This window comes from Scardinius erythrophthalmus (genome assembly GCF_964197995.2).
Source record: "Scardinius erythrophthalmus genome assembly, chromosome: 25".
Classification (NCBI taxonomy): domain Eukaryota; kingdom Metazoa; phylum Chordata; class Actinopteri; order Cypriniformes; family Leuciscidae; genus Scardinius; species Scardinius erythrophthalmus.
Genome location: NC_138245.1, coordinates 17215193 through 17239516, shown reverse-complemented (window position 1 = coordinate 17239516; position 24324 = coordinate 17215193). Strand labels below are relative to the sequence as shown.

Genomic DNA, 24324 nt, shown 5'->3' with positions numbered 1-24324 from the left:
ACATTGCACTTTTAAAACAGCGTGTTTATTAATTTCATTTTAAAAAATAAAAAAAAACTAAAAAGGACTATTTCATCGTCACTATAAGAAACAGTACGGAAGCACTGAGAGTCTTTGAGCATTTCTAGCTCTTCAAGTATGTTCGTTCTGTTCATATACCAGGGGACTGTGCCTCTAGGAGGGCATTGGGCCGGAGATGAAGAGGGGCCGACTTGGCTCACCCCATTCGGTCAAACTCCAGATGCCTCCTCTCCACCAGAATCCATCTTTTCCTTCAATCAGCAACAACTGCAGTGAAGTCCAAACAGCAGCAAACGGTTTTGAGTGAAGAGTGAGTGAAGCAATGAGCACAGGAAATGAACCGAGTTAGAGATGCATGAGAAAGAGCGAGACGACAGTAGAAGAGGCTAAAAGAAATGAATAACACAGTTTAAAGTTAGGAGGGAAACGATCAGTTACTATGGTATTAAAAACGAGGAGAGAGATCTCCATCCAGTGCATGTTAAAACCACTCCAGTCAAGTCAATGCAACTCAACACTCAGGAAATTGCATAAATGTATAACCTAACAATTACGAGAACAATGAACAACACGGCTTGCATCATTTCCAACAACAAATAATAGGAAACTCAGCAATACAGCTTCATGTAGACAGAAAGAGATCATCAAAATGTAAACAAATTCACTCTTTCGTTGAAAAAAAAAAAAAAAAAAAAAACGAAATAAAGAGGTTGTAGGATTTGTCCGTCCACCACTCTTGTGCTGCATCCCTTCATCCCTCCGTACTAAGTGCAACTGAGGCAGTGTTAGTCTCCATCTTTGAATCAAAATCTTTGAATTCCCACCCTCCAGTCCCTTCATGAAATGACAAAAACAGCAGCGCCCCTGCAGGTCATCTGGGGTGCAGCAGAAATCGGTCCAGGTACTGCGACATGGCTTCCCAATTCCGCCACAAGAAAGCCAAGATTATGACAAGGAGCAATGTGGAAAGTGTACGGCTACGTGTTTTCATCAGTGGTACTACACAATTTGCGACCGTCGAGACGAACACTAGGAGTACCGCCATGACGGCCAGCAGCACGTTGATGAGTTTGCCGAGTAAAGTGCGTGCTGTGGCGTTTTCCAAACCTTCCAACTGAACCACTTGTTGTTGCTGCTGTTGAAGCTCCATCTTAGAGATGCGCGTCTGACAGGCCTCCAGCGCCTCCTACAGGAACAGTGAGCGAGAAAGATGTTATGAGCAAAGCCGCCTTTTCACCATCTCTGACAAATGACACACCGGAAGTCATCCATTTCCAAAATGAGAGAAGTATGGATGCAGTGTGGAGTTCTAATCATATGAGTATGCACATGTGCTTAAAATATTTTTACTTTTGCGCCTAAGCCATATGCGACCGCCTGACTAGATTTTATGTATTCTAATCAAAACCATCAACATGAGATGAGAATTACCCATATGTTTTTAAATACTAAAACGTCTTTCTGTAAAATGGGCGGTTATGAATCATATCCCAAAAATATATTTTACAATGAAATAATTATTTACATTGATTAAACCTAAAAAAACTTGTGTTTCTTTTAGATGTATTGCCAGTCGTGAATATACATTCATTATTTATTTTCTTTGACATGGTGAATAAGCTGAGGTTGACAGCTGCGTCATGGCCAATACGTTTCTGTGTAACTGCCACTCAGGGATGATATGAAAAGCATACATGAATGCTGGAGATAGCTGAAAGTCAGCTTAAGAGAAAGATAACATGATGCTAGTGCAGCTGATAAACAACCTCCATTCCAGTTAATGCAAGACTCGACTGATAGTGATGGGTAACAGAAGAACGTACATTTTAGCTGCATAATATTAAACATAAGCCCTCGAAGAGGACTGAGAGTGAGTCGCATATGGCTTTCATTATGAAAACTGAATTAGAAAACTAAACGTTGTCCATCAGATCAATACAAAATAGCTTAACGATAACAGCTAATGTTCTTTCCCATCAAATATCAGCATTAGCATTCTCTCGTTTCACGTAAAAGTTCATATGCCAGATCTAAGGGCCTTTTTACACCTGCGTTTTCTATGATCGGAAAGCTATTCGAATGTGAAAAGACCAGGTGTATATAACTTCTGAAATGCTTTCGAGATGTATTTAAATCCGACCGTTCAAACCACTTCAGGAGGTGGTTTGAGACACATTCCAAACGAAACTGGACAAGTGTAAATGCATCTGGTTGTTGAAACCACATATGTACATTTTACTACTCCCAAAAAGAAAACAAAGAAAAAAGAACGTGTGAGAGTGTTATAGACTATATAACGTTATAGCTAACAGCGCTGCTCCAACAAGGACCACCACAGACGAGTAGCTGAGTATCTCTTTAGCAAGGCAACACACAAACTGCCACAAATGAAACTGAAAGCAAGTCGCAGACAGTCAACACACAATCATCTTCATTAAAGCAGTGACACTAAATTATCCTAACAGTGCTGATGGCGCGGTCTCTGATCTTGAAATTCACTGATGATAAATAAAATGCAGCTCATATCTACTGCTTTAGTTGGCGTGAAATCCGTTAGATTTGCATTTACTGCGGGAATTGAAGTTCGGATTTATATTTGTTTTGCGGAGATGCATGTATGTTATCCGATCAGTAAAAACGCAGGTGACCAGATGTAAACAGGCCCTAAAAAAATAAAAATAAAAAGTTTAAAAAAATCTTGGGACAGTTTTGTAAAATATCTTTGATTAATCAAAATGTTTATGAGTAATCGGGTCGATTTTTTTGACGATTAATCGGATAATCTTTTTGTGGTAATAAAAAATGTACCTTAGCAAAGACTTTAAAATAACTTATATAATAACAATGAGGCAATACTATTTGGTTCAAATAAAGTATCAAAAGCAAGTAATCATATGGTTTCATAGAACAACATAATATAAACAACCATCTTATGTAGATTATGCATTATACATTTTACAGCACATCAAATCCTTGTTTAATTTTGGCCAAACAACATTTAATTCAAACTTTTACTTGATCTTTAATATTAGGCCTCTTTTTTATGATAGAAATGCTACATCCACTGTAATTTCTTGAACAAGAATATGTGGACATAAAAACATGCAAACTCAGAGCGAGGGTTTAAACTTATTTTGAAATCGCAATGAACAGTTTGCATAGTTAGAAACAATAATATCCTGTGTTGGCATAGGTTTATAAATGATTTACCTTACAAATCTGATGAAATGGCGCACATTGCATTTCCACATGAACATTATAAGCAACCCAAAGTCAGCAATAAATTGAAATAGACATATATAAATACAAAATAATATATATATATATATATATATATATATATATATATAACACTTAAACACTTTTGTGACCCAAATATACAGGGCGGTCACACATGCATAGATGGAGTTTGAGACACACATGTAACGCATGTAACCTACATGCAAATAAATAAATACTGAGCATATATATTAAAGTCCCACGAAGTCAATTTTATCCCTTAAAACTCATCTTTGATCACCAAAATTACATATTTAAATTCTTCATGCCTTAAAATAGCTTGAATGTAACTCTACACCCTTGTCTCATTTAGTATTATGTGGTGCTATGAATATGCAAATTAGCCCCACCTCCACTCACGCACACCAGCTCAGAGATTCACTCGTGATTGGTTACAAGGTCGATTAGACCAGCGATTTCAAACTGTGTTTTTTGAGACTGCCTTTGGTTCACTGCAGTTTTACAGAGAAAATACTCAGCAATGGTGTTGACTTATGAATTTGCACATGGTTTGTCCTAAAGCATATTAAAAAACACCACATAGACATTAAAACAACATTAAAAGCTTGATTTTCACCACAGAGGGACTTTAAACCCACGGGGCATATATACCTTTATTAATATATATGCCTGTAGTATGTTTTTTAAAATGGTTTTAATACATTGTGCAGCCTTAGAAAACAGTCTCATAATGCGCTTATTTAATGTGTTACTCAAAACAGGTAAATTGCAATCAAGGTTTTTATTTTAATTTTAAAACAAGTACTCAAATTTAATTGAGGAATCGTGACAGCCCTAGTATTTTTATAATACGGTTATGTTTATTCCGGACATTTCCACCGTTAAAATAACTTAGATTTGAGACCAGTTTGCTCACATTGCAAATGCATTCCCAAAATACTATCAAATAAATCTCCAAGCAATATTTACAACATTGATCTATTAAATATCTCTAAATGTTTACCATCCAATGTTTCATGTGTATGTTGGATGCTGTTGATATTAACTAAAACTAAAACTATTTAAATAGTTTTTATTAACTGAAATAAAATATTTTTTTTATATTAGATAAAAAGCTTCTTAAATAAATTAAAATTAGAAATGACGTCTTGGCTAAGTTCAAGTTGTAGTACTATAAAGCCTAAAACTGATAAATTAAAGTTAAATGACAATATATATATATACTGTTGATTTAATGAGTTAATTTAATTCATTACTTATGAGAAAATAATGCGTTAAGATGATTTAACCCATTTAACACCCACCTCACCCTAGACCCATGTAGGTCATCTTAGATTTCATACAGTTGTTTGATGACGAACATGATGCAGGGCAACAGCTCGCTGCGTGATGTAGCCTATAGAATGCAGTAAGAAGGCCCCAAAAATTCAAGATATCAGGGCAGAAATCCCTCAGTATGATTTTTGTCATCTCATATTTATATCATATGATATAGTTAAGCAATAGCACACGAGTACAAATGTGATATTGATTTTTAACAGCAGTTCAATAAATAAGAATTTCTCATGCAAATTCGATGTGCGATTACCAATTAATTATATTGACAACCCTAATACTATATTATTATAAATAATTAGGGCTGTCAAGCGAATACATTTTTTTTTAATCTAAATAATTAAATGATGTGCCAATTAATTAATTGATTTATTAACTGATTTGCAAATGAATCGCATCAAATTTGGCTGAGAAATTACCCCCAGAAGATAATTTAAATTCATTATTGTGTTAAATGAGAAATGTAGACATGACAAAAAATAGCTTTAGAAATAAATATTTTATTTGATTCAACATAATTTATTACACATAAATTACACATAAATGTTTGGGCTTCAATGGCCATGATGTGTTCAGTGATCTGAACTGGTATTTAGATATATTTACAGACCAAAAGAGTTTGGTTACCAACATTCTTCAAAAGATCTTCTTTTATGTTACGCAAATAGAAAGGTTTTAAACAATATAAGGATGAGTAAATGTAAATAAACAGAATTTTCATTTTTGGGCAAACTATTCCTAAAATATGAAATTACTTTCAATTGCATATTTTTTATAAAATATACATACCGGTATTTTCATAAATTACTTTATGAAAACATGTATATTTTCATATGTTGCTCGGAGATGCTTGACCGCTCTGTTGCGGCTTTACAGGTAATATTTTTGTTGGCAAAATTGAGACAATAACAAAGCAGGAACAGGGCTCGAAATTAACTTTTTTACTTGGTAGCACTGGTGCTCCCAACTTCAAAAATTTAGGAGCACCAGCAAAAATTTAGGAGCACCCACCAAAAATTAAGGAGCACCACAACTACAAATTATATATTAACAGATTTTATTTCATCCTGTGGCCAAGATTTGAAATTTGGTCTTCTGGCTCTATATCATCTCACCCCGATGATATTGGCACATGATTTGTCATTTGACATAAATTTAGTGAAGGCAAGCTCTTCTTTGGCGAAAAAATAAAAATACAGCTGTTCATTGTTCATTAATGTTACTTCACAGTGCATTAACTATGTTAACAAAAAAAAAAAAAAAAAAAATCAATAATGTAGGCTATTAGTAGCCCAAATGTTGAAATTAACATTAACAATGGTTAACAAATTAACAAAGTCCAGTTTATTAATAGTACATGTTAACTGTGTTAACTAGAATTTAATAAGTGGAACATTATTGTAAAGTGTTACCGATTTGTTATACACCGATTCAGACGTCTCGTGAGTGTGTTGGACAGATCAGTTGTTTTAACCATTCATTAAAGTGAATCGGTTCAAATGAGTCATTAGTTCGCGAATCGGACGTGTCATTAGTGGACGTGTAGCATACGGCAAGCGTTGTGTGATTATCCCGGTAGTTTATTTTTTAGCACAATTCACACTCCACGGTAATTTAGGAGAAAAAAAAATCTCCGAATGCTCCACGTGAAACTTCGGTCTTCCGCCCTTTTTCTATCGTGTCAAATGATTTTGATTAATATGCGCGAGGGAGAGAGAGCAAGACAGCAGCGCTCGTGTTGTTTGAAGATGTGAGAGTGCGCGCGCGCGGCCGGGGCTTTCTCTCGTCAAACGCAGCAGTCACTCACGCACCGATTAAATAAGGCTTTGGCGGCCGCCAAAAAAAAATCAATGCAGGAAAACCCCCGGGATTGGTTATATAACGTTGGATAGAATGACGGTCCGGCCATCGCGTATCAGCGCACATAAGGTACACACTGTGAAGTAATTTGCAAACGTTTTTTAGATAAATGAAAACAGGTCGCACCACAACCATTATTTGCACTCGCACAAATACTCCCAAATATATTTTTAGGTCGCACAGATTAAATTTCTGGAGCATATGCGACCAAAATGGTCGCAATTTCGAGCCTTGAGAAAATATCGTGTCTAAAATAGAACAATATTAACTTCTTATTCATTAAACTGCTGTATAAAATCAATATCACAATTGCACTGGTGTGATCTTGATTAACTATATAATTTGATATAAATATAATACAAAAAATCATACAGAGGCATTTTTGCCCTGATATCTTGAATTTCATTGGCCTTCTTACTGCATTCTATAGGCTACATCACACAGTGAGCTGTTGCCCTGCATCATGTTCGTCACCAATCAACTGTATGAAATGTAAGATGACCTACATAGGTCTGGGGCGGTGGGGGTGCGTTAAATCATTTTATTTGCGTTATTTTTCCATAACAAATTAAATTAAAATTAAAACTGAAAACCTACAAATAAAAGCAAATAATATAAGTACATATGATGTTGGACTTAAGTACCTGTATGTCTCTGGCTCTTTCATAAGACTGGTAAGCGATTTTCTCCTCCATGCTGGCCAGCTCTTGCTTCAAGTTGAGAATCTCATTTTGATGCAGTTCTGTTAAATCATTCAACTGCTCCTCTAAACGCTCACACCTACACATGTACAAACAAAACAACATATAAATTCAAGAAAGGGGCTTAAAAGGCCAGACAATACCATAATCATCCTTTCCAACACTTTCTAAACAAGCACACTGTTTTGACGGTGAAACCTTCCAAATCCATACAAACCTTTGAAACCTACATAGACCACTTATTAGTGCCAGTAGAGTCAGTTGCTATAGTAACGTGTACCTGAATCTCTCCTCTTGCAGAGCCTGCATGATATCTGTGTAGTCTCTGTGATAGTGAGTCTTTAGGTCTTCAAATGATTCTTCTAGTCGATTCTGGTTGTCCTTCAGTTCCTGGATCTCATGCAGCAGAGCATCAAAGCCAGAGCTCTGGCCATGCTCCAGTGTATTACCCTTTGAGCTTGGAGGCCCTCCAGGAGCCCCTGTGGTGCTATTTGCTCCTGCGGACCCTGAAGTAGCGCTGGAGCAGTCTTCCTCACTTCCATATTTTGGGCTGGACTGCAGCTGCCCAGGTCCTGGGGTCCTAGTGCCTGCCATCCCTGTACTTGTTACAGGCTCATCCCCTTGTTGTTCATCCAGAGAATCTTTTAGGGCAGAGATGTTGTCTGCACTTCCAAATTTGTTGCGGATAAGAGAGGCAAACTCACGAGGTTTGGACACGACTGCTCCTGCGGCGGAGTGAGTGGCTTGAGAGATACTGGAGAGGCCACCGGTTACCTGAGCGAAAAAAACATAATTTAGTCAAATACATTTATCAGCGTCAATTGGACTTCCTATCTGGATAGGTTTTGTCTTTAAATGAGTGACATGAAAATCACAGTCACTTGAAGTGGCAAAAGAGGCTAAAAGTCTGAGATTTGTTTTTATTTTAGGATTGTAAACTGGTCCAATGTGCCTGTAAAGTAAAGAATAACTAATAGGGAAACAGTGGTAACAAAGCTCTATTCCAAAAGCTAGTGAGCCGCCTACCCAGAAAGCATTTTAAAGCTCCATAGGCACGCTTCCAAAACGTAGGCCGTTCCGAAAGGTAGGCAGAAACATTACAAAAGGTAACATTAAATCCTTCACATAGAATGCAATGCCAGAATTCTCAGCTATCTGCAGTTACTTTTCACAACTTTTTTAAGTATTAAAATCATTCAGTTATCGCAAGTCATTGCCATACAACCTTTTTACCTAGGGTGCGACTACATTTTGTTAGAGGTCGTACTGGAACCACCACCACGTTGCCCAACTGATAAGAGCTGCCATTTCTGTTGCATATGAGAAACTGATCAAACTGCAAGCGGAATGAAAGCAGAACAATCCGTGCAGTATTGTAATGTCTTTTGAGTTGTGTAGCGCGGGCCGTTTATCAGCTCGGACCAATAACAGACAACTTGCGGGACGATCTTTGATCACGCGACACCATTACTGCACAGCGCTGGAAGATCCAGTGACAAAGCGATTTAATTTGCTGCAGAATTAACATCACTGCGAGATATAGTGAGAACTAAGCATTCAAATTCAGCGCAGAATTCTCTGTTAAACCATATCAGATCAAACAGCGCTGATGTGGAAACCAGGAGAAGCATTGTGCCATGAATGAACAAGTTTTAGAATGCTTTCCAGTTCACAAATCACCAACATTCACCATAGATTTAATGTTGTAATGCTAACTGTAACCATGGTATTGTGGCAGAAATAGTTGAATAGTTTTTACATTTCAGGGTTCTAACAACCTAGTTGCTATCTATGTAACGCGTTTCAAAATCAGTCACTTATGAGGTTCTAAACTGGAATACACTACACAACTTTTCAAATCTAAAACACTAGACATACACTTGCCAACTTTGTAATCTTTACCGAGAAAACTGGACATCATGCAATAAACGGCCGAGGATCACATACAACACAACAAACTCACACAGAAACATGTGCCTTGTTGGTGGGAGATGCAAGTCATTGGCATATGGTAAAATAAAACAATAGCTGTGTCCGAAACCGCTCACTCGTTCACTAATCCCTATGTATGTCATTTGAGTGCACTATATCTGCAAGGAGTGAACGAAATTAAGTGAGTGAATTCGGACGCCGACGTGTATACTGTGGGTCGGAGAGCTGGAGCTGTCACAGAAACGGCTTCGTCACACGTAGTGACAAAACTCCTTTTAACTCCTAACTCCTTTATGTTACTTACTTTATAAAATAATATTAACAACAATAACAATCATAATGACTTTATTTTGTAATTCTATATTCCTCCGTGCCAGCTTTGTAGTTTCATCGATTGAAATTGTTAGAAACTCTCACGCTCACAGATGAAGTGATCGTTGAGCGCCCTCAGGCAACCGTTATGATTACATTCGAATGAATACGCAGCTACAGATGATTAACGAATATTTTTAAATCATCCACCAAATTATCATCTCTTCCGTTCAGTTTAACGAGTTAACAACAATGCCACAAATTATTAAAACACCTGGCTATTAGTAAAACACATTAAATTGAGCTAATGCCTAAATAATATATTAGAATAATAAAATAATATAATTTACCTTATTAATATAATTTCATTTAAATTTAAAATTCATACATTTTAATATGTTTTATTCGAGTAATGATTAATGGAAAAAAGTTATAAAAAAACAAAACCCTAAAACTAGCATGAAATAAATGGTTAAGCAGAAATATTATTCTAGTAATAGTAATAGTAATCTCTGGTTAAACTTGCAGTCCTCTCCGCATTGGATTAATAGTGGATTAATTGGGAAATAGTGCTTCAGCAAGTGTACATCGAATGTACACTCAAATTCAGAGGATTGTGGGTAAAAGTAGTGAACGAATGTAGGGAATGATGTCTTTTAATCAGAATAGGACACCACTACAAAATGGCCGACACCCGATATAGTGCACTATATAGTGGATAGGGAGCATTTTCAGACATAGCTAATATGTGTTCTAAAATCTGCTCAAAATATCACTCACATTAGATTTCTTCAGACTGGACAGAATCATAGTCTGAAGCTAAAAAATTATCTGTCCATCATGCACTATGCAATTTTCTGCGAAATCTGTCAACTCTGACTGCCCAAAATTCGCAGACTAGCTCTGACTTTCAGCAACTAGCGTCAACTTGTCCAGACTGCAAATCGGGGATACAATCTTGGCAATAGTATTCCAGCCTTTAGAAGGCAACTGCATATGTAGGGTGTAGGCAGCAAGGCAGCTCACTAGGTTTGAGAAGAGAGCTCACTAGGTTTGAGAAGAGAGCTCACTAGGTTTGAGAAGAGAGCTAGTGACTAAACATGATCATTCTTTTGATTCCATAATTTAAAATGGTTATGTTAAACCAATGTTTCATTAAGCTCTTTCAATCACCAAAAAGATCCAAACCTGGCTTGCTGACAGAGTACAAGACTGGTCTACACTGCCTGTGTCATACGAAAAACTTAAAAAGTCCTGTTTGATCCCCTAAAATAAATGAAAACATTTCAGATCAGCACACATCTACTCCAAAAACTTCTAAACACATCCTTCAAATGTACCAAACTGTAAAGAAATGGGGCGGCCTTTACCTTGGCACCCACGTCCTTCAGACCCTGTTGCATGTCTCGCAGGACATCTTTGGGCTGGCGTGGTATTCCATTGTGCTCAACCTCTCTGAGCTTGCGGTGGTAATGCTCCAGCTTCCTCTGCAGCTGCTGGATGGTCTGTGCAGATTTCTGGTTCTTCTTCTCGAACACTTGCTTGATGCGAGCACTCTGCTGTTTGTCTGCATTGTTGGCCAGCTTCAGGTACTCGGCTACATTGTCGTCTCTTGCCGTTTGTTCGATTTTGATCTGCTCTGTGAGTTTGAGGATCTTTTGCTGTAGCTGAGCGATGGCCTGCTTGGTGCGCTGAGGGTCCGGGGTGCCATCCATTGAATCCACACCGTACTGACCACCGTCTGAACTGGTTGACAGGGCATTGGGAGACATGGCGGGGCCCAAAACCTCCAAACGATCCTGCTACAATGAAAAGAGTGAGATTTAGTGCTGTGCAGATTTAACCTTTAACAAATCTGAAAGAAAAAAAACAATCATATTTTAGTGCTTTATTTGTAATTCAGTTTCAATTCAATTCAAAATCTGTGCATCCCTAATAACAGTTCAACTAATGAAGAAAAAGGTCATCTAATTATGTGCATTTCCTGTGTTGCACAAAAGTAATGAAACTAAGGTTTCATTCAAACCAAGTATGCTACTGTTATGCACTGCAATGTATTGAACTGTGACGATGACCCAGCCCTAGAGAGAGTAGTGACAAATTAACTTCAGAAAAATAATACATTTTGCACTTTATTTTCCTAAAAGAATAGAAAGATTAGATTAAGTTACCATTATTGACGGTTCACTTACAGAGCAGTCCATCTTGAAAGACAAGCCACGTTTGAACTATGCGAGTGACTACATTGATCTCAAGTCAAATGAGTTTGACGTTTTGGACCTCTGTACTATGACATAGCCCTCAAAGTTCTGAGATAATGGAGGGCATTCACTGATAAAGAATGGCACACTGCACCACATCATCAATTGAGGAAAATGAAAAAGGAAACCAACGTTTAAAAAAATTAAGGTTTTTTAACATCCTTTTAGTACTTTTTGTATTATTAATATAGTACAAGTCAAGTAAGCTTTAGTAGCGTGAAATCTTTAGTACAACCTTGTAATGAAATGAACTCTGTCCCTTAACCCATTAACAGCTGAGTCGAAACCAGATTATCAGTGATATGGCCTTCACTGATCGTAGATAAACAGCTATGGATGATCTAAGCATCCATCGGTCATTATAAACTGGCTAAGAGCCCCACCAGCATTGTTTTATCATGAAAAAAAAATATTATTATTGCCAATAAGGTCAGGTTGTTTACTGCCAATGATAAGTTTCCCTATTGCAACCTGATATAAGACACATGGGTAGATTTCACAGCTATGTGGCCACGCATGCACAGGAAAACTAGGTGAGCCGATCACGTGGACGACAGCCCATTCGATAAGACCCAGATGATGCCTGTTAGAGACACTACAGTTGACTTATGATGCCTTTTTCGCACCTAACTGGTCAAGAGAGGATTTTCTCCCCCTTTATCTGGGAATCACAGTTCTGTTAAATTAACAAAGGAGTTAAAGCCTCTTACCTCTCTGTGACAAAATACGTTGGCCTCAAGTTTCACTGACAACAAACTAAGCTGTAAAAACTAAACTGTAACCACAGATAGGAGATATCAGATGATATTTAAAAATTGCATTTACATTTTTCAATTTGAAAACAAAAAACAAGCACACCATCCCAAGCAAATTCACATAAATGCCATCTACTGAACTAGCCAGGCTCAAATAGTCATCTGAAATAAATGACAGAGCTTATGTTTGGACACTCCCCTGAGAGAGGAACATTCAGGATAGCGCCATTAAGTTCTCCAACAACAGGTGAGTTGAAACACGTTGGCAGTCACCCAGACTCTGTAGTGTATCTGGTGAAAATGCTTAGCTGTTAAAAAGGGCATGCTTAAAAGCATAGTACTATGAGTATGAAATGTCTACAAGAGTTAATTACCCTCCAGATACAGTAGTCTTGGGTAAACACTTCTTATGGTAAATTAACCCTAATGGCTATTTTGAGTAAGCAGCAACATAATGCATCCAATAATGGAGTAATGCTGAGCAGAAGAGTAACTGGTTTTGCAACTATGCGAACTGCATTTCTAAATAAAGTTGCTGCACCAATCATGCATGAGCAAACTTAACCTTGAGTCTATCCTTGAGGACACAAGAAAGCAAACAGTTACCCTGATCCTACATCCTGGTTGGAAAAAGGGCACAAATGCATTGATTTTGACATTATACTCAATGCTGCCTGCAGAAGCGCCATGAACTGAAGTGCATCCAAAGACTTGGCTAAATATAGCAAGGCTTAGAGAACATAGTGACCTGCTACACAAGCTTCCTGACCTGTGAATGCTGTCAACCCATCCATCCATCCTGGAGGTTTCTTTCAGACAGAATCTTTTTTTGAAAGAATTTAATGTTGTTAAATTTAAATCTGACTTTCCATTGCTTTTAAACAACCAACTATCACCTCCTGTTGAACACGGATCACGTCTCCACAATGATAACTAGTATGTGCAAGGCATGCTGGGATACTTTGTAGAACTCAACAGCAAGGATTTTTTTTACTGTTAATGGCCTGTTAATGCGGTTTTGCAATATACTTGGTTATGATACTTTTGGGAAACAGACAACATTTTAACTGACCCAAACACAAACATTTATTTTATTTATTTATTATTTAATATTTATTTTATTATTAAACATTTTTCACAAATTTATATTTTTAATTTTTAAGTTAATGTGGATAGGAGCAGGCTTCACTCAATGTATACACTTGTCAATTTTAAGAGTGCTGGCCTAGATAATTATAATACATAAAGTGGGAGAGAGGCCGCACTATGCTTATATATTACGCACTATATATATATATATTTTTTTTTTTTTTTTTTTTTGCGTGTCTGTGCAAATAAAAATAAATCTATATTTAAGCATAGTGCTCTCCCACTTTATGTATTATACTTTTTAAGTTATTTGAAGTTTAGTATTTTGTATTATAATATAATTTTTAACTGATTATTTTCAAGTTTAAGAAGATCTCCCACAATAGCTGTAAATTAAACAGTTATTATAATTATACAAGAAACTCCAAAAATACTTTTGATGGGAAAAGGCATTCATAGCAAAATATACTACACAACCACCCTATTATGGTGAAAAAAAAAAATGTTTTTGTTATTTTCCCCATAAATCAGACAGTCTCAAAATGAGCCGTTCAGGAATGCACTTCATTGTGACATAACGGTAGATAGGGTTGGGTACCGAAACCGGGCACCCGGTATGGAACCGGTACCTAGTAACCGGTATGTAACCGGACCGAATCAAAACGCAGATTTCGGTGCCACTTAAATGCCTCTGCTGTCGGTTGAAATATTTCCCTCTGGTTCTCCGAATCGGACGTAAGAAACATCATCACCGCATGTGATCGCTAGTTAACCGCTATTACGATCGTTCACACTGGTGTGAATTCAGATCGCCTGATCATCAATTTCTAAATTCAAATCTGCGTTCGCGCGTTGGCTGGCGCTGAGCCAGACAGACGCGCTGTTATATTATATCACAGCTATTCAGTGTTTTTAACCACACAAGCTTTATTTTAGGTTTTAGACATTTAAATACACAAGTACTAGCAAAACAACATTTATAGTTTGTAAAATGCACACTGATGTCTTTGGAAGTGGCAATAACAATCCTTTCGATGACGTGTTTAGAAACACATTGTGTTGGAAACTATAAAATTGACTCTATTCTTCTCACCAGCCACTTACTTTAATGTAGCCTATTTCGGGAGAAGTGGATGAATTGACGTGTTGTAGGCCTAAATCTGACAGATACAATTCTCTTAACTGCGGTGCGTAGCCTAACGTTACTAACATGGCGCCCATTGTGCGTTATAGATCAACTAACATGAATCATGATCATTATAAAGGTTTCTTAAATGACAAAACACATTCACTTGCATGTTTTTAAGAATAAAAATTTCAGCCAAGGACTGACTGACATAACGCAACCAATCACGGTTCGTTTTGTTCCGCGTCATGTTTAGTGTGAAGTCGATGTCCAAACATAACAGACCGGCTTTACATTTATATCTAATATTCAGGCACGTTGTGCAAGTTTACAGCAAGAATAGAGCCGCGCACCTCACATACTTCTGAAAATCCAGCATTCAGTTGGTCCTGATGAGCGCTCATTGTCACAGTTGTAAATGACGCCGTTCTTCTACGACGGGTTTCGCGTCACGGCGTTTCAAGTGATGCGTTCTAAAACGTATTTATTTGGTTTAATTAATTTGTCGTATTTGGCCAGAGAAGACAAAAATGTGAAAAAAATGCTGAAATTTAAAGCTGGTTTGTAGCATACCGAATGCAGACTACTTTGCTGTTATTAGTGCTGTAGTGTTTTTTAGTGTTAAATTATTGTATTTGGGTTAGGTGGCTTAGGTTTTATTGTGAATTTGTGTTTTGTATTTAGAATATTTATATTTATATATTTAGCCTACTCTACAATTTTAATATATTCAATTTTTATTATACATCGTTATTAGATGTCAGTCACCATCGTTTTGGGGCTGTCTTTTTTTTTTTAAGTCAGGCACCAGTACCGTTTTAAAAGTATTGATTTGGCACTGGTATCGAAAAAAACCCAAAGGATACCCAACCCTAACAGTAGAACAGGCCTCGCCCACAACTGGCAACAGAATCTCCACCGAAAATGGGGCATTTATAGCATGGTATAATAAGTGATCAGTGGGGTAATTTGAGCTTAAACTTCACAGACATATTCTGGGGACACCTGAGACTGATATTGCATGTTGTAAAAAAAAAAGGGCATAATAGGTACCCTTTAAGAAGTTGACAAGCATAAATCTATACCAAATGTCACAGAAAACCGAATGTTGAAATTTAAAAGGCATAAATTTGTAAAATACAGCAATTGAATATAACAATAATAATTTAAAAAAGGTTGCTGACAAAGTGATTTTAAAGGAAATTAAAACATGTTAAAACATAACATAGATTTTTTTTTTTGTGTCCAGCGTCACTAAATATTTGTCCAAAACTTTTTAGTCACTGAAATGAATTATCTCCTTGGGAGATGATTGCTACCAACAATGACCACAGCGTGATCATGGAAGAAATCACTTTGGCAAAAGTGTGACGTTCAGGTGCCACTTACCCGATCAGACTCTTCAGTGGAGTGGTACCCCGAGGTCAGCAACATGTCTGCCAAAGCTGGGCTGCTGGGTGTATCAGTGGTGGAGGAGGAGCGCGGCCGTCCTGCCTGCAGCAAGGTCTCTTGGGTACTGCGCCTGTGGATCTGGGGGCTGCCTTTCTGGGGGGGCTCCCCTCCCCCCCCTGCCTTGCTTCGGCGACTCTGCAGACTGGTCCCTCTCTTCATCATGGGGGGGCCTCGAATCTGCTGCAGCACGCGGCTCAGAGCTGCAGGGGGGGCGGAAGCGTGGGGGTCAGAGTTAGGGACGGCAGGCGCTTCCCCCAACTCTGGCCCCGCTTCTGGGGGCTCAAGGATAGGGCCTATGGAGGAAGAGGCATAGTCGTGTGGCGAGACGGACGAGCGTCTGCGCTGAGGTTGGAAGAACTGCTTCAGACCGTAGCCCAGCGCACCCATGTTCTCCAAGGCATTGTGAGTAATTTTGGACAGGCCGTGATCAGGCTCGGACGCCCTCCTGCTCACCTCCCGCTCTGCTCGACCCCCAGAGTCTGGCTCCTCGGCCCCAGGCTGCTCGCTACCACCCTGGTCCATCAGGAGGTGCCAGTCTCACTCAGAGGGTCAGCAAAGGGGTGGGGTCTAGCTAAGCCCCGCCTCCACCAGCCCTCTGATAGGCTGTCTCAAAAGCCAGGAAGCAGAGAGTGGCAGCAGTCAGGTGGACTCTGATAGCATACATGCATCTGTGGTTTGGCGCAAAGTCATGCTTGTCTACCACAGAAGGAAAATAAAATGGATTATGTCATGCAGCTGTAAGCGATGGAACAAAAGCAACAACTACATGAGCTCAAATCACAAAAGCAGTGCATTGGTTGGCTCAGAAACAAAAAGATGCAGCTGATGTTTTTTCAACTAAGTCTGCTGCAGATAGATTTCATTTCCATTCATGATCATGTTCGCCAATATATTAATGAGAGTGATGGCAGAGGTCATGGATTAAATAAGCCACGCCTTGGTGCTTCTGAGCCAACCAAATAAAACTACATTAGCAATATCACTATTGACAGACTACTAGCAGTCTATAGCCATGGGTTTTGCCAAGCGAATGAGTTATGAAAGAACTACAAAGAAAACATGAGGGTGCTAATTTCTGAAATGCTCAAAGGGTCTCTGGCTCAACATTAGAGCATTTCTAGAGCAACACATTAACAGCATTTTACACAATTTCAGACCCCTTAGTGAAAATCATTGCAGAAATTCCTTAATATCATCATAATCAAAACCCCTGGGATACGGTAAGAAGCATAAATGCAATGTAGGGCGGCACGATTTGAGGGAGTGGGTATCCAATTCAGATTTTTCTGATAAAAATTGCAATTGTGTTTGTGAAAAAAAAAAAAATCCAGGTTTGCTGTGCTTGTTTGTAGGGCTACAATTGTTGACACATTTTGTGATATCAATGACTGTAAAATATAAATAAATAAAAAAACTAAAAAATATAAAAGCAACTAAAAATAAAACAAGAAATATTACATTATAATATTTCACTGTAAAATAAAGTATTTAAGAAATAATATAATATTATTTCACATTACAATGGTAAAATTACAGTACTAATATTTGTCTTAATTTTGATTTGTCTTAAAACAACAGGGAGCCCTTGAAGCTTTTCTTTTGTTGACAAGCTCTGTTGCGTCCCAAGCCGTTCTGGGATGCTGCAAAAACCAGGATAATAACAGGATAATGAGCTGTTCACATGTAAGAGCACAGTGCAGTACTTCACTCTTAAACACGCAGTGCATATATTTTTGAATTAAAATTTGAGATTTGATAAATCGCACTAAGCCATGTCACAATTTGGGTTTTATTTCGATTAATCGTGCTGCCCTAACACAAAGCTAAGGTGAGTAGAGGTGATGAGTGATGGGTTTGGCATTGTTAAACACAGAAGTGAACTTAGGCAAGGTGACAAACTCTCAGTGGAGCCGACCGAGGCAGAGAGAACATCAGGCGGCCTCTGAGCCAATCATTTATCCATCAAGCGCAACCCATCTAAAACTTAGTCCAGCTTATGTTTTGGATATGCTCGAAACAGTTTAGATTGACAAAACACTCTCTTCAGGACAACAATATGATAAAAATTAAAGACATACCATTTATATCTATTATATAGATATTACGATATAGATTAACAGAGGTTTAGAGAAAGATAAACAGCGTCTCTCACCATTAGTCCAGCCTGACCGCCACTGGCTCACAGTTTAGGGTTGGCTGTGGAAAAAAATGGTTGTGAAATGAGACTCAACCCAACCCATCATGACACACAGATTATAAATGATATCCATTCACTTCAATGGTACAGATATACACAATGAAAAAAAGGGTGTGCTCATGTTTGTATTGCGATGTATGATTTTGGCAGCTGAGTTGAGTAATTTCCGGTTACAATTACATTCTTTTTGATTACATCATTAGATGTCATGGTGCATTACCTGCGGAAACAACAGGGTGAATGTTGCATAAAAAACATTAGGAAGTCTAAAATAAGCCTTTATAAAACAGAGCCAGAGCTTCAAGTGTGTTGAATCAAGATGTGTTGAGTCTGACGGTGGAGCTCAGGCTTAAGATGGGCCTCAGATGGAGAGAATAACAGCCAGTAATCCTCTTTATTCAGCTTACTTCAACACTCGTGAACCCTCTTACTGCATTACCACAGCACTCCATAATAATTTCAACTCTTCATAGAGTACAGTAGTGAGCCACTATTTCATCAGCCATGGTTTCAATTCTCATTTAGATTACTAAAAAATTCCTCAAGAGTGTAAGCCCGCCCCCATTTTTTTGGGCAAACTTGACTCCAATAGTATTTTTCCCATAGGGATTTAAAAAAAAAAAGTCTTTGTTAAAGTTAGTCATTAACTTTATTACAAAAAAAAATTGAAAATCAAATAAATAACAAAGATACAAGACTGTGTACTTAACGGCTTTAATGAGGGAAATAACTACTATCCCATGAAGCATGACAATCGAATGAAAAATGATGAAGACAAAACCATTTATTTAAAGTTATACATGTACATGTTAATGTAAAGTAAAACATGCAATGCACACACACACACACACACGCACACTTATCAACCCTCTACAATGAGAGTAAATCACTCACATATGCAGCTAAATCTTCACTATAATGTCTATCATTAGCCATTGGCTAATAAATTCTTAGATTTTACTCGCCAGTGTGTGTGTTAGAGGCTAAGTATGAGTTTAGCATATATTTTCACTCGCTGAACACTGCCTGAGCGCTTGAGAGCTTCGCTCTGTCAAAATCTGTACTATTTAAATTCAGCTCAATTGATGTGCAGCGTATCTGTGTTTGACGTGACGTAAACTCTAGTGTGAAGGCGCACGACTCACCATCGCTTTGCTGAGAGCGCTGTGTTTCTCACACACACGCAGAGAGAAAGAGAGAGAGTGTGTTACATACCACGCAGAATCAATGTGCTACATGTAAACGATATTCTTCGTTGTATTTTATTGTCAAAATAATAGAGTTCATTTGGAATTATTTAGTTTTTAAGAACAAGTAGAAGATATGTCGGTTTCTCCGGTAGTGGGCGGAACAAATGCGCAAATGGCAATCTCATTGGCTGGTGCTCATCCCTGTTTTGATTTCAGCAAATCAGTTCGAGCGAACGCTGACAACGTGATTAGTACGCATGAACCCTGCAGCTCATCAATCCTTAGTGCGTTGTATATTGTTATTAGTAGTAGTATTATAATCTTTTAAAAATATATATATTTTTTTTTAGAAACACTGAATGACTAACAATATCTTAAACACCACCATCAGTTCTAAGTTCAGTTAAAATGACAAATATGCATTCATACATGGTTACCAAGTTTTAGTTGAAAGTTCTATAATTAAATAGTGCTTTATTATCATGATATCATAATATAATGCTTGACTGACTGATGTTAAGAGTCTACGTTCAGATATTTAAAAAGCTGTGCCATTTTGCAAAGATAAGCTAATTTGGTGGAATCACATATACGGCGAGTAAACTAAAACATTTACTAGCCAATGGCGATTCTATTGTCAAGGTGTGCGTAGAGGGTTGATCTATGCATACATATGTATATTTAAAAAATAATAAAATAAAGATCTAATCAGCTTCAAGATGTAGGAACTTTGTATGAAATGAATGGGATGTCATATCCAAAATCCTTCTGTTGCACACTGTACCTGTGGATACAGTACTTCACAACCTCACCATCTTTGGTGTTCTGGGAAAAATACAAACGACTCTTTTCTTACCCTTTGCAAACAGGCGACACTGCCAAAAATCATCTCGAGAACATAAATCCCAATCACACCAAGATCAACAATCCACAAACAGAAATCGAGAAACATGTCAACGTTGGTCCAGACTAAACTAAAGCCCTACACATAGTAAAGCAGGAAACAAATCCACACCTAGTTTAGCAGTAAACAAACTTGACCTTAATTAGTTAAGAAACACAGTATCCTGCAGATGTGGGAGTGGCATGAAAGCAAGGTGACACGCTGTACTGTGAATGAATAGTCATGTCTGTGAAGCTTTACCAGGAGAGGAGTGTTGATGTGTCTGTGTCCTACATGCATAATTAAACAGACGAGTGACAGAGTGACGCACACGCCTGGCACAGCTATTCTATAACACAGTCATATTCAACACAACAGCAGTTTAACAGGCCCTGCACACACCCAAGAACACCCTGGGGTGCTCTCACAACAGTTCTATCAGCTCAAAAAATAATGGTACCTTCAATAACTTGTATGAGCAACATTCTTGTCACCAGTCTGTTCTAGTATTTTTAAGTTGATATTTAACTCTCCTCCATCGTGGCACAAAAGGTCACAACAAGCCAACAGTTGCATAGTACAATAAGGGTCATCTCTTTCTAGAGTTGACAAGTATTCCAGTAAAGTTCCAGATTTTTTTTTCATTATGTGGACAAAGAATAATAATTTACATTCGTGCATTTAGCAGATGCTTTTATTCAAAGCGTCTTTACCTGGAAACCAATCCCTGACCTTGCTGTTGACAGTGCCATGCTCTCCCAGGCAGCCGAGTAAGAGGAAAACTAAGGAATCAGTTTGATTCATAAATCATTGGATTTGATTAAAAAGCGAATTTTGCAAATTCAATTTGACTGCACAAGCGACTGGATTTAATAACTTTTTAAAATGCGTTTATAGGTTTCTTAAAATACATCCCCAATTGTATACATTCCCAGTTAAAAAACGACTTCAGACTGTTTATTGTACCAAAAGGAAAAAGCACTGCATCTATTCCATGAATAAAGATACTGCAATACAAATAATACAATACTGTAAGATGCTGCAATACAAACAATGTGTACGTTAATGACTAGAGATGGAAAGTTACTTTGAATTCCAGTACCATTTACTTATTAAAAATATACATTATGTAAATCAGCCATAACCTAATCCAAATGTCAGAATTTCACTATGATACTTTTTGCTACTTGTACCAACAAAATACAGTGGTATCAAGATGCATTTTTGAAGAAAAAAAAGAACAAACTATTTTTGACATGACACAGCATCTTAAACACACTAAACATAACAGGTTACTCAAGAAATACAGCGCAAGATGCAACACAATGACTAGACATCCGTCTGCAGGCCAGGTGTATGGCTGTAGCAGCAGTGCATTAAATGGGATAAATTTAAAGACATATTTTAAAATTTCAACTATCCCACTCATACTTCGTGAACTAATACAGCTCGTGAGATATTCAGCAGAATAGCACCTTTATTTATGTGATACTGCGTAGATATACTTTTAAAATATTTCTAAATTTCTGACATATAAGCCTAAACTGGCTATAGGCTACTGAAAATTTGAACTACTTGTCCTGCTGAATAAACGTCTTTATTTCGCCCTGTGCCCTCATTTATCAAAAAATTATTTTCGATATTGCATGCAATTCAAAAGCACTGTTTTCTGTGGCTGAAATGGGTCAGCTTATTCTGTACCCATTATCCAGTGCCATTCTCATAGCTTCCCAAGGTCACGTCACTCTGTCTGTATGCATGTGTGCCTTTGAGCAAGAATACACTCCACTACAGTCAAGACATTCAGGACACTCAGCACACCCAACAACAGTGGCATTATAAATCTCAATGCATCTATCTGATGGCATAACCTAATTTGCTAAATATTTGTTGCGAGATGTTCCTGAATAAAACCGTATGTGATGAATGACATAAACAACTCTCCATACCTTCAGTTCCAGTCATCCTGCTCAGTCTTCTCAACACCGAAATCTGATACTGAGGATAAATCTAAGACGAAATCCAGAACTGTCTCATAGACAATGACAGTCCCTCAGTGTCACTGTCCTCTTGAGACTTCAGTCAACTTGCCCCTCATAAATGTAGGATTATCACATGCTGAAAAGAGTGAAAATGCATATAATTTAGTGAAGCAACACTGACTTGGCCAGAAACAGTACATTAATATCATGTATATTAACACTAGTCTGTTAAAAATGACAAGCCGTTCAAATTTTACTACATTTTACGTAACTAGAGAACCATTTTACTGTCAAACAACCACATGTGAGAATTTCAAGTAGAAAGCATTTAGAAAACAAGGCATTAAAGATGATTGTTGACTACGGTTTCACAACCAACCGGATGGGTTGGTTTAGGCTGCATGCGGTCTATCCGATGGTCAAATAGGCCTACATGCTCATACAACAAAAACAAGGAGTGATCAAAAAGACTGTCAAAAACTGCAACAGACACATAACACTGGCTACGTTAAGTGAATGGAGCTAACGTTAACGCTCTCGTCGTGCCATTATAAACTCCAGCTGTCACTATCAGATTTCAGCATGACATGTAACACAGAGGGTTAAAACATGAATACAAACCCATTTCACTAGGTGAGACAAACGGATGTGGCTGAGGACTGAATTAATCCGATCCCTTTCCTGAACTGTCCGTTGATGCTGTTGCTAGCCGAGTTAGCTGGCCGGCTAGTGGTAAATGGACAGTTTACGCCCAACCCGGGCTAATACTATTAGATGGTCGATATATAACGCGCCGCTGCACACGATCACCACCAGCAGGGACTGGTACAAAAAATCGGAAACATTGCGCTCAAACCACTCGAGCGGAAGGAAGAACGACCTACCCTTAAACCCGGCTGCAAGTTACATTATAGACTGTATGTGAACGCCTGTCAAAGTCACACAGACAGCCGACAGCATCATCAGCATCGGATCACGCGAATGAGCTTGTTTGGGTGGCACCACGCCTTACATCAGCAGCATACATACATATCAGATATTTACATGCGAGTGGGTGGATTCGTCTGTTTGTGATTATATTATTTACAAATTATCTACAGTACATTTTACCAACAAGCACTCCTTACCTGAAAGACCCTCTGCCACCACAATATTAATAGTTATGGCAGTACATTTTTAGTTTTGACATCTTGCTTAAATATAAATATAAATAATGAATTATATAATATTAAGTGGAAGATTCCTTTCAAATGTCCCCTTTAAGATTTACATACATCATGTCAACTCTTTCGTAATGCTTGTACTTTCTGTACGATGGGGATGAAGATATTCTGACTTTAGTTTTTGACTGTTTGATTTTTTGGGCAAAATTTTCAAATCATGTATTGATCCACGTGAACGATACTTTCATCTACCGAAAACAAATAAAATAAAGGTTTTGCGTTTGTTAAATTCTTTATGACTTATCTCCAAGATGCATTTTTTTATTTTCAGTCTTCTGTATTTTTAATAATAAACTGAAAGGGATACATTTCCAAATCCCCCATTAAGAGTTATTTTTGTATGTACGTTATGCAACAATGCAATACTCAATACAGTTTACTTTATATTCTATTAGTATTTCTGTTAAGCAGTAAGCAGTGAGATGTAGGTTTCGGTGATGTCTGACCTGCTGCACCTGATCTCGCGGCGTGCTCGGCTCTGAGCGCGAGCATCGCGCGGCTAGGCTGCTAACGTCATCAGCAACACAGGCTAAAACCGACTAGCTCGCTAACAGCACAGCCAACAAACTGACCGACTGTGACCAGCCCCACAAACCGAACTACACCATATCGGCGGCGGATTCGAGTTAACGCTGGAAATATATGGAAGGCAAAAACATAAACGTTTTGCGGTTACAACTTACATGAGCGCTGAGAGAGAATTGTGCTGATGTCCGTTAATTTCTGCTGAGGGAACACTCCCACTGTGACGTCAGCAGCGCGCTC

The 24324-nt window shown here is 38.0% G+C and overlaps 1 protein-coding gene across 7 annotated transcripts; it reads right to left on the bottom strand.

Annotated features, from left to right (window-relative positions):
* Positions 1-5: 5 nt before the first annotated feature.
* Positions 6-24324, bottom strand: tmcc1b (transmembrane and coiled-coil domain family 1b). Of its 7 annotated transcripts, none has more exons than XM_081357102.1 (9): positions 24243-24324; positions 22304-22472; positions 18237-18280; positions 16022-16780; positions 10772-11203; positions 10590-10667; positions 7438-7931; positions 7101-7236; positions 7-1207 (listed from the first exon to the last, which is right to left on the bottom strand). In XM_081357102.1, the coding sequence occupies exons 4-9, from the start codon at positions 16604-16606 to the stop codon at positions 893-895; spliced, it is 2040 nt and encodes a 679-aa protein (XP_081213228.1). In that variant the 5' UTR covers positions 16607-16780; positions 18237-18280; positions 22304-22472; positions 24243-24324; the 3' UTR covers positions 7-892. The 7 variants fall into 7 exon arrangements, with proteins under 7 accessions (XP_081213230.1, XP_081213231.1, XP_081213233.1 ...); XM_081357106.1 differs by having other exon boundaries at positions 10772-11200; positions 16022-16284; positions 24243-24318; XM_081357104.1 differs by lacking the exon at positions 10590-10667 and having other exon boundaries at positions 6-1207.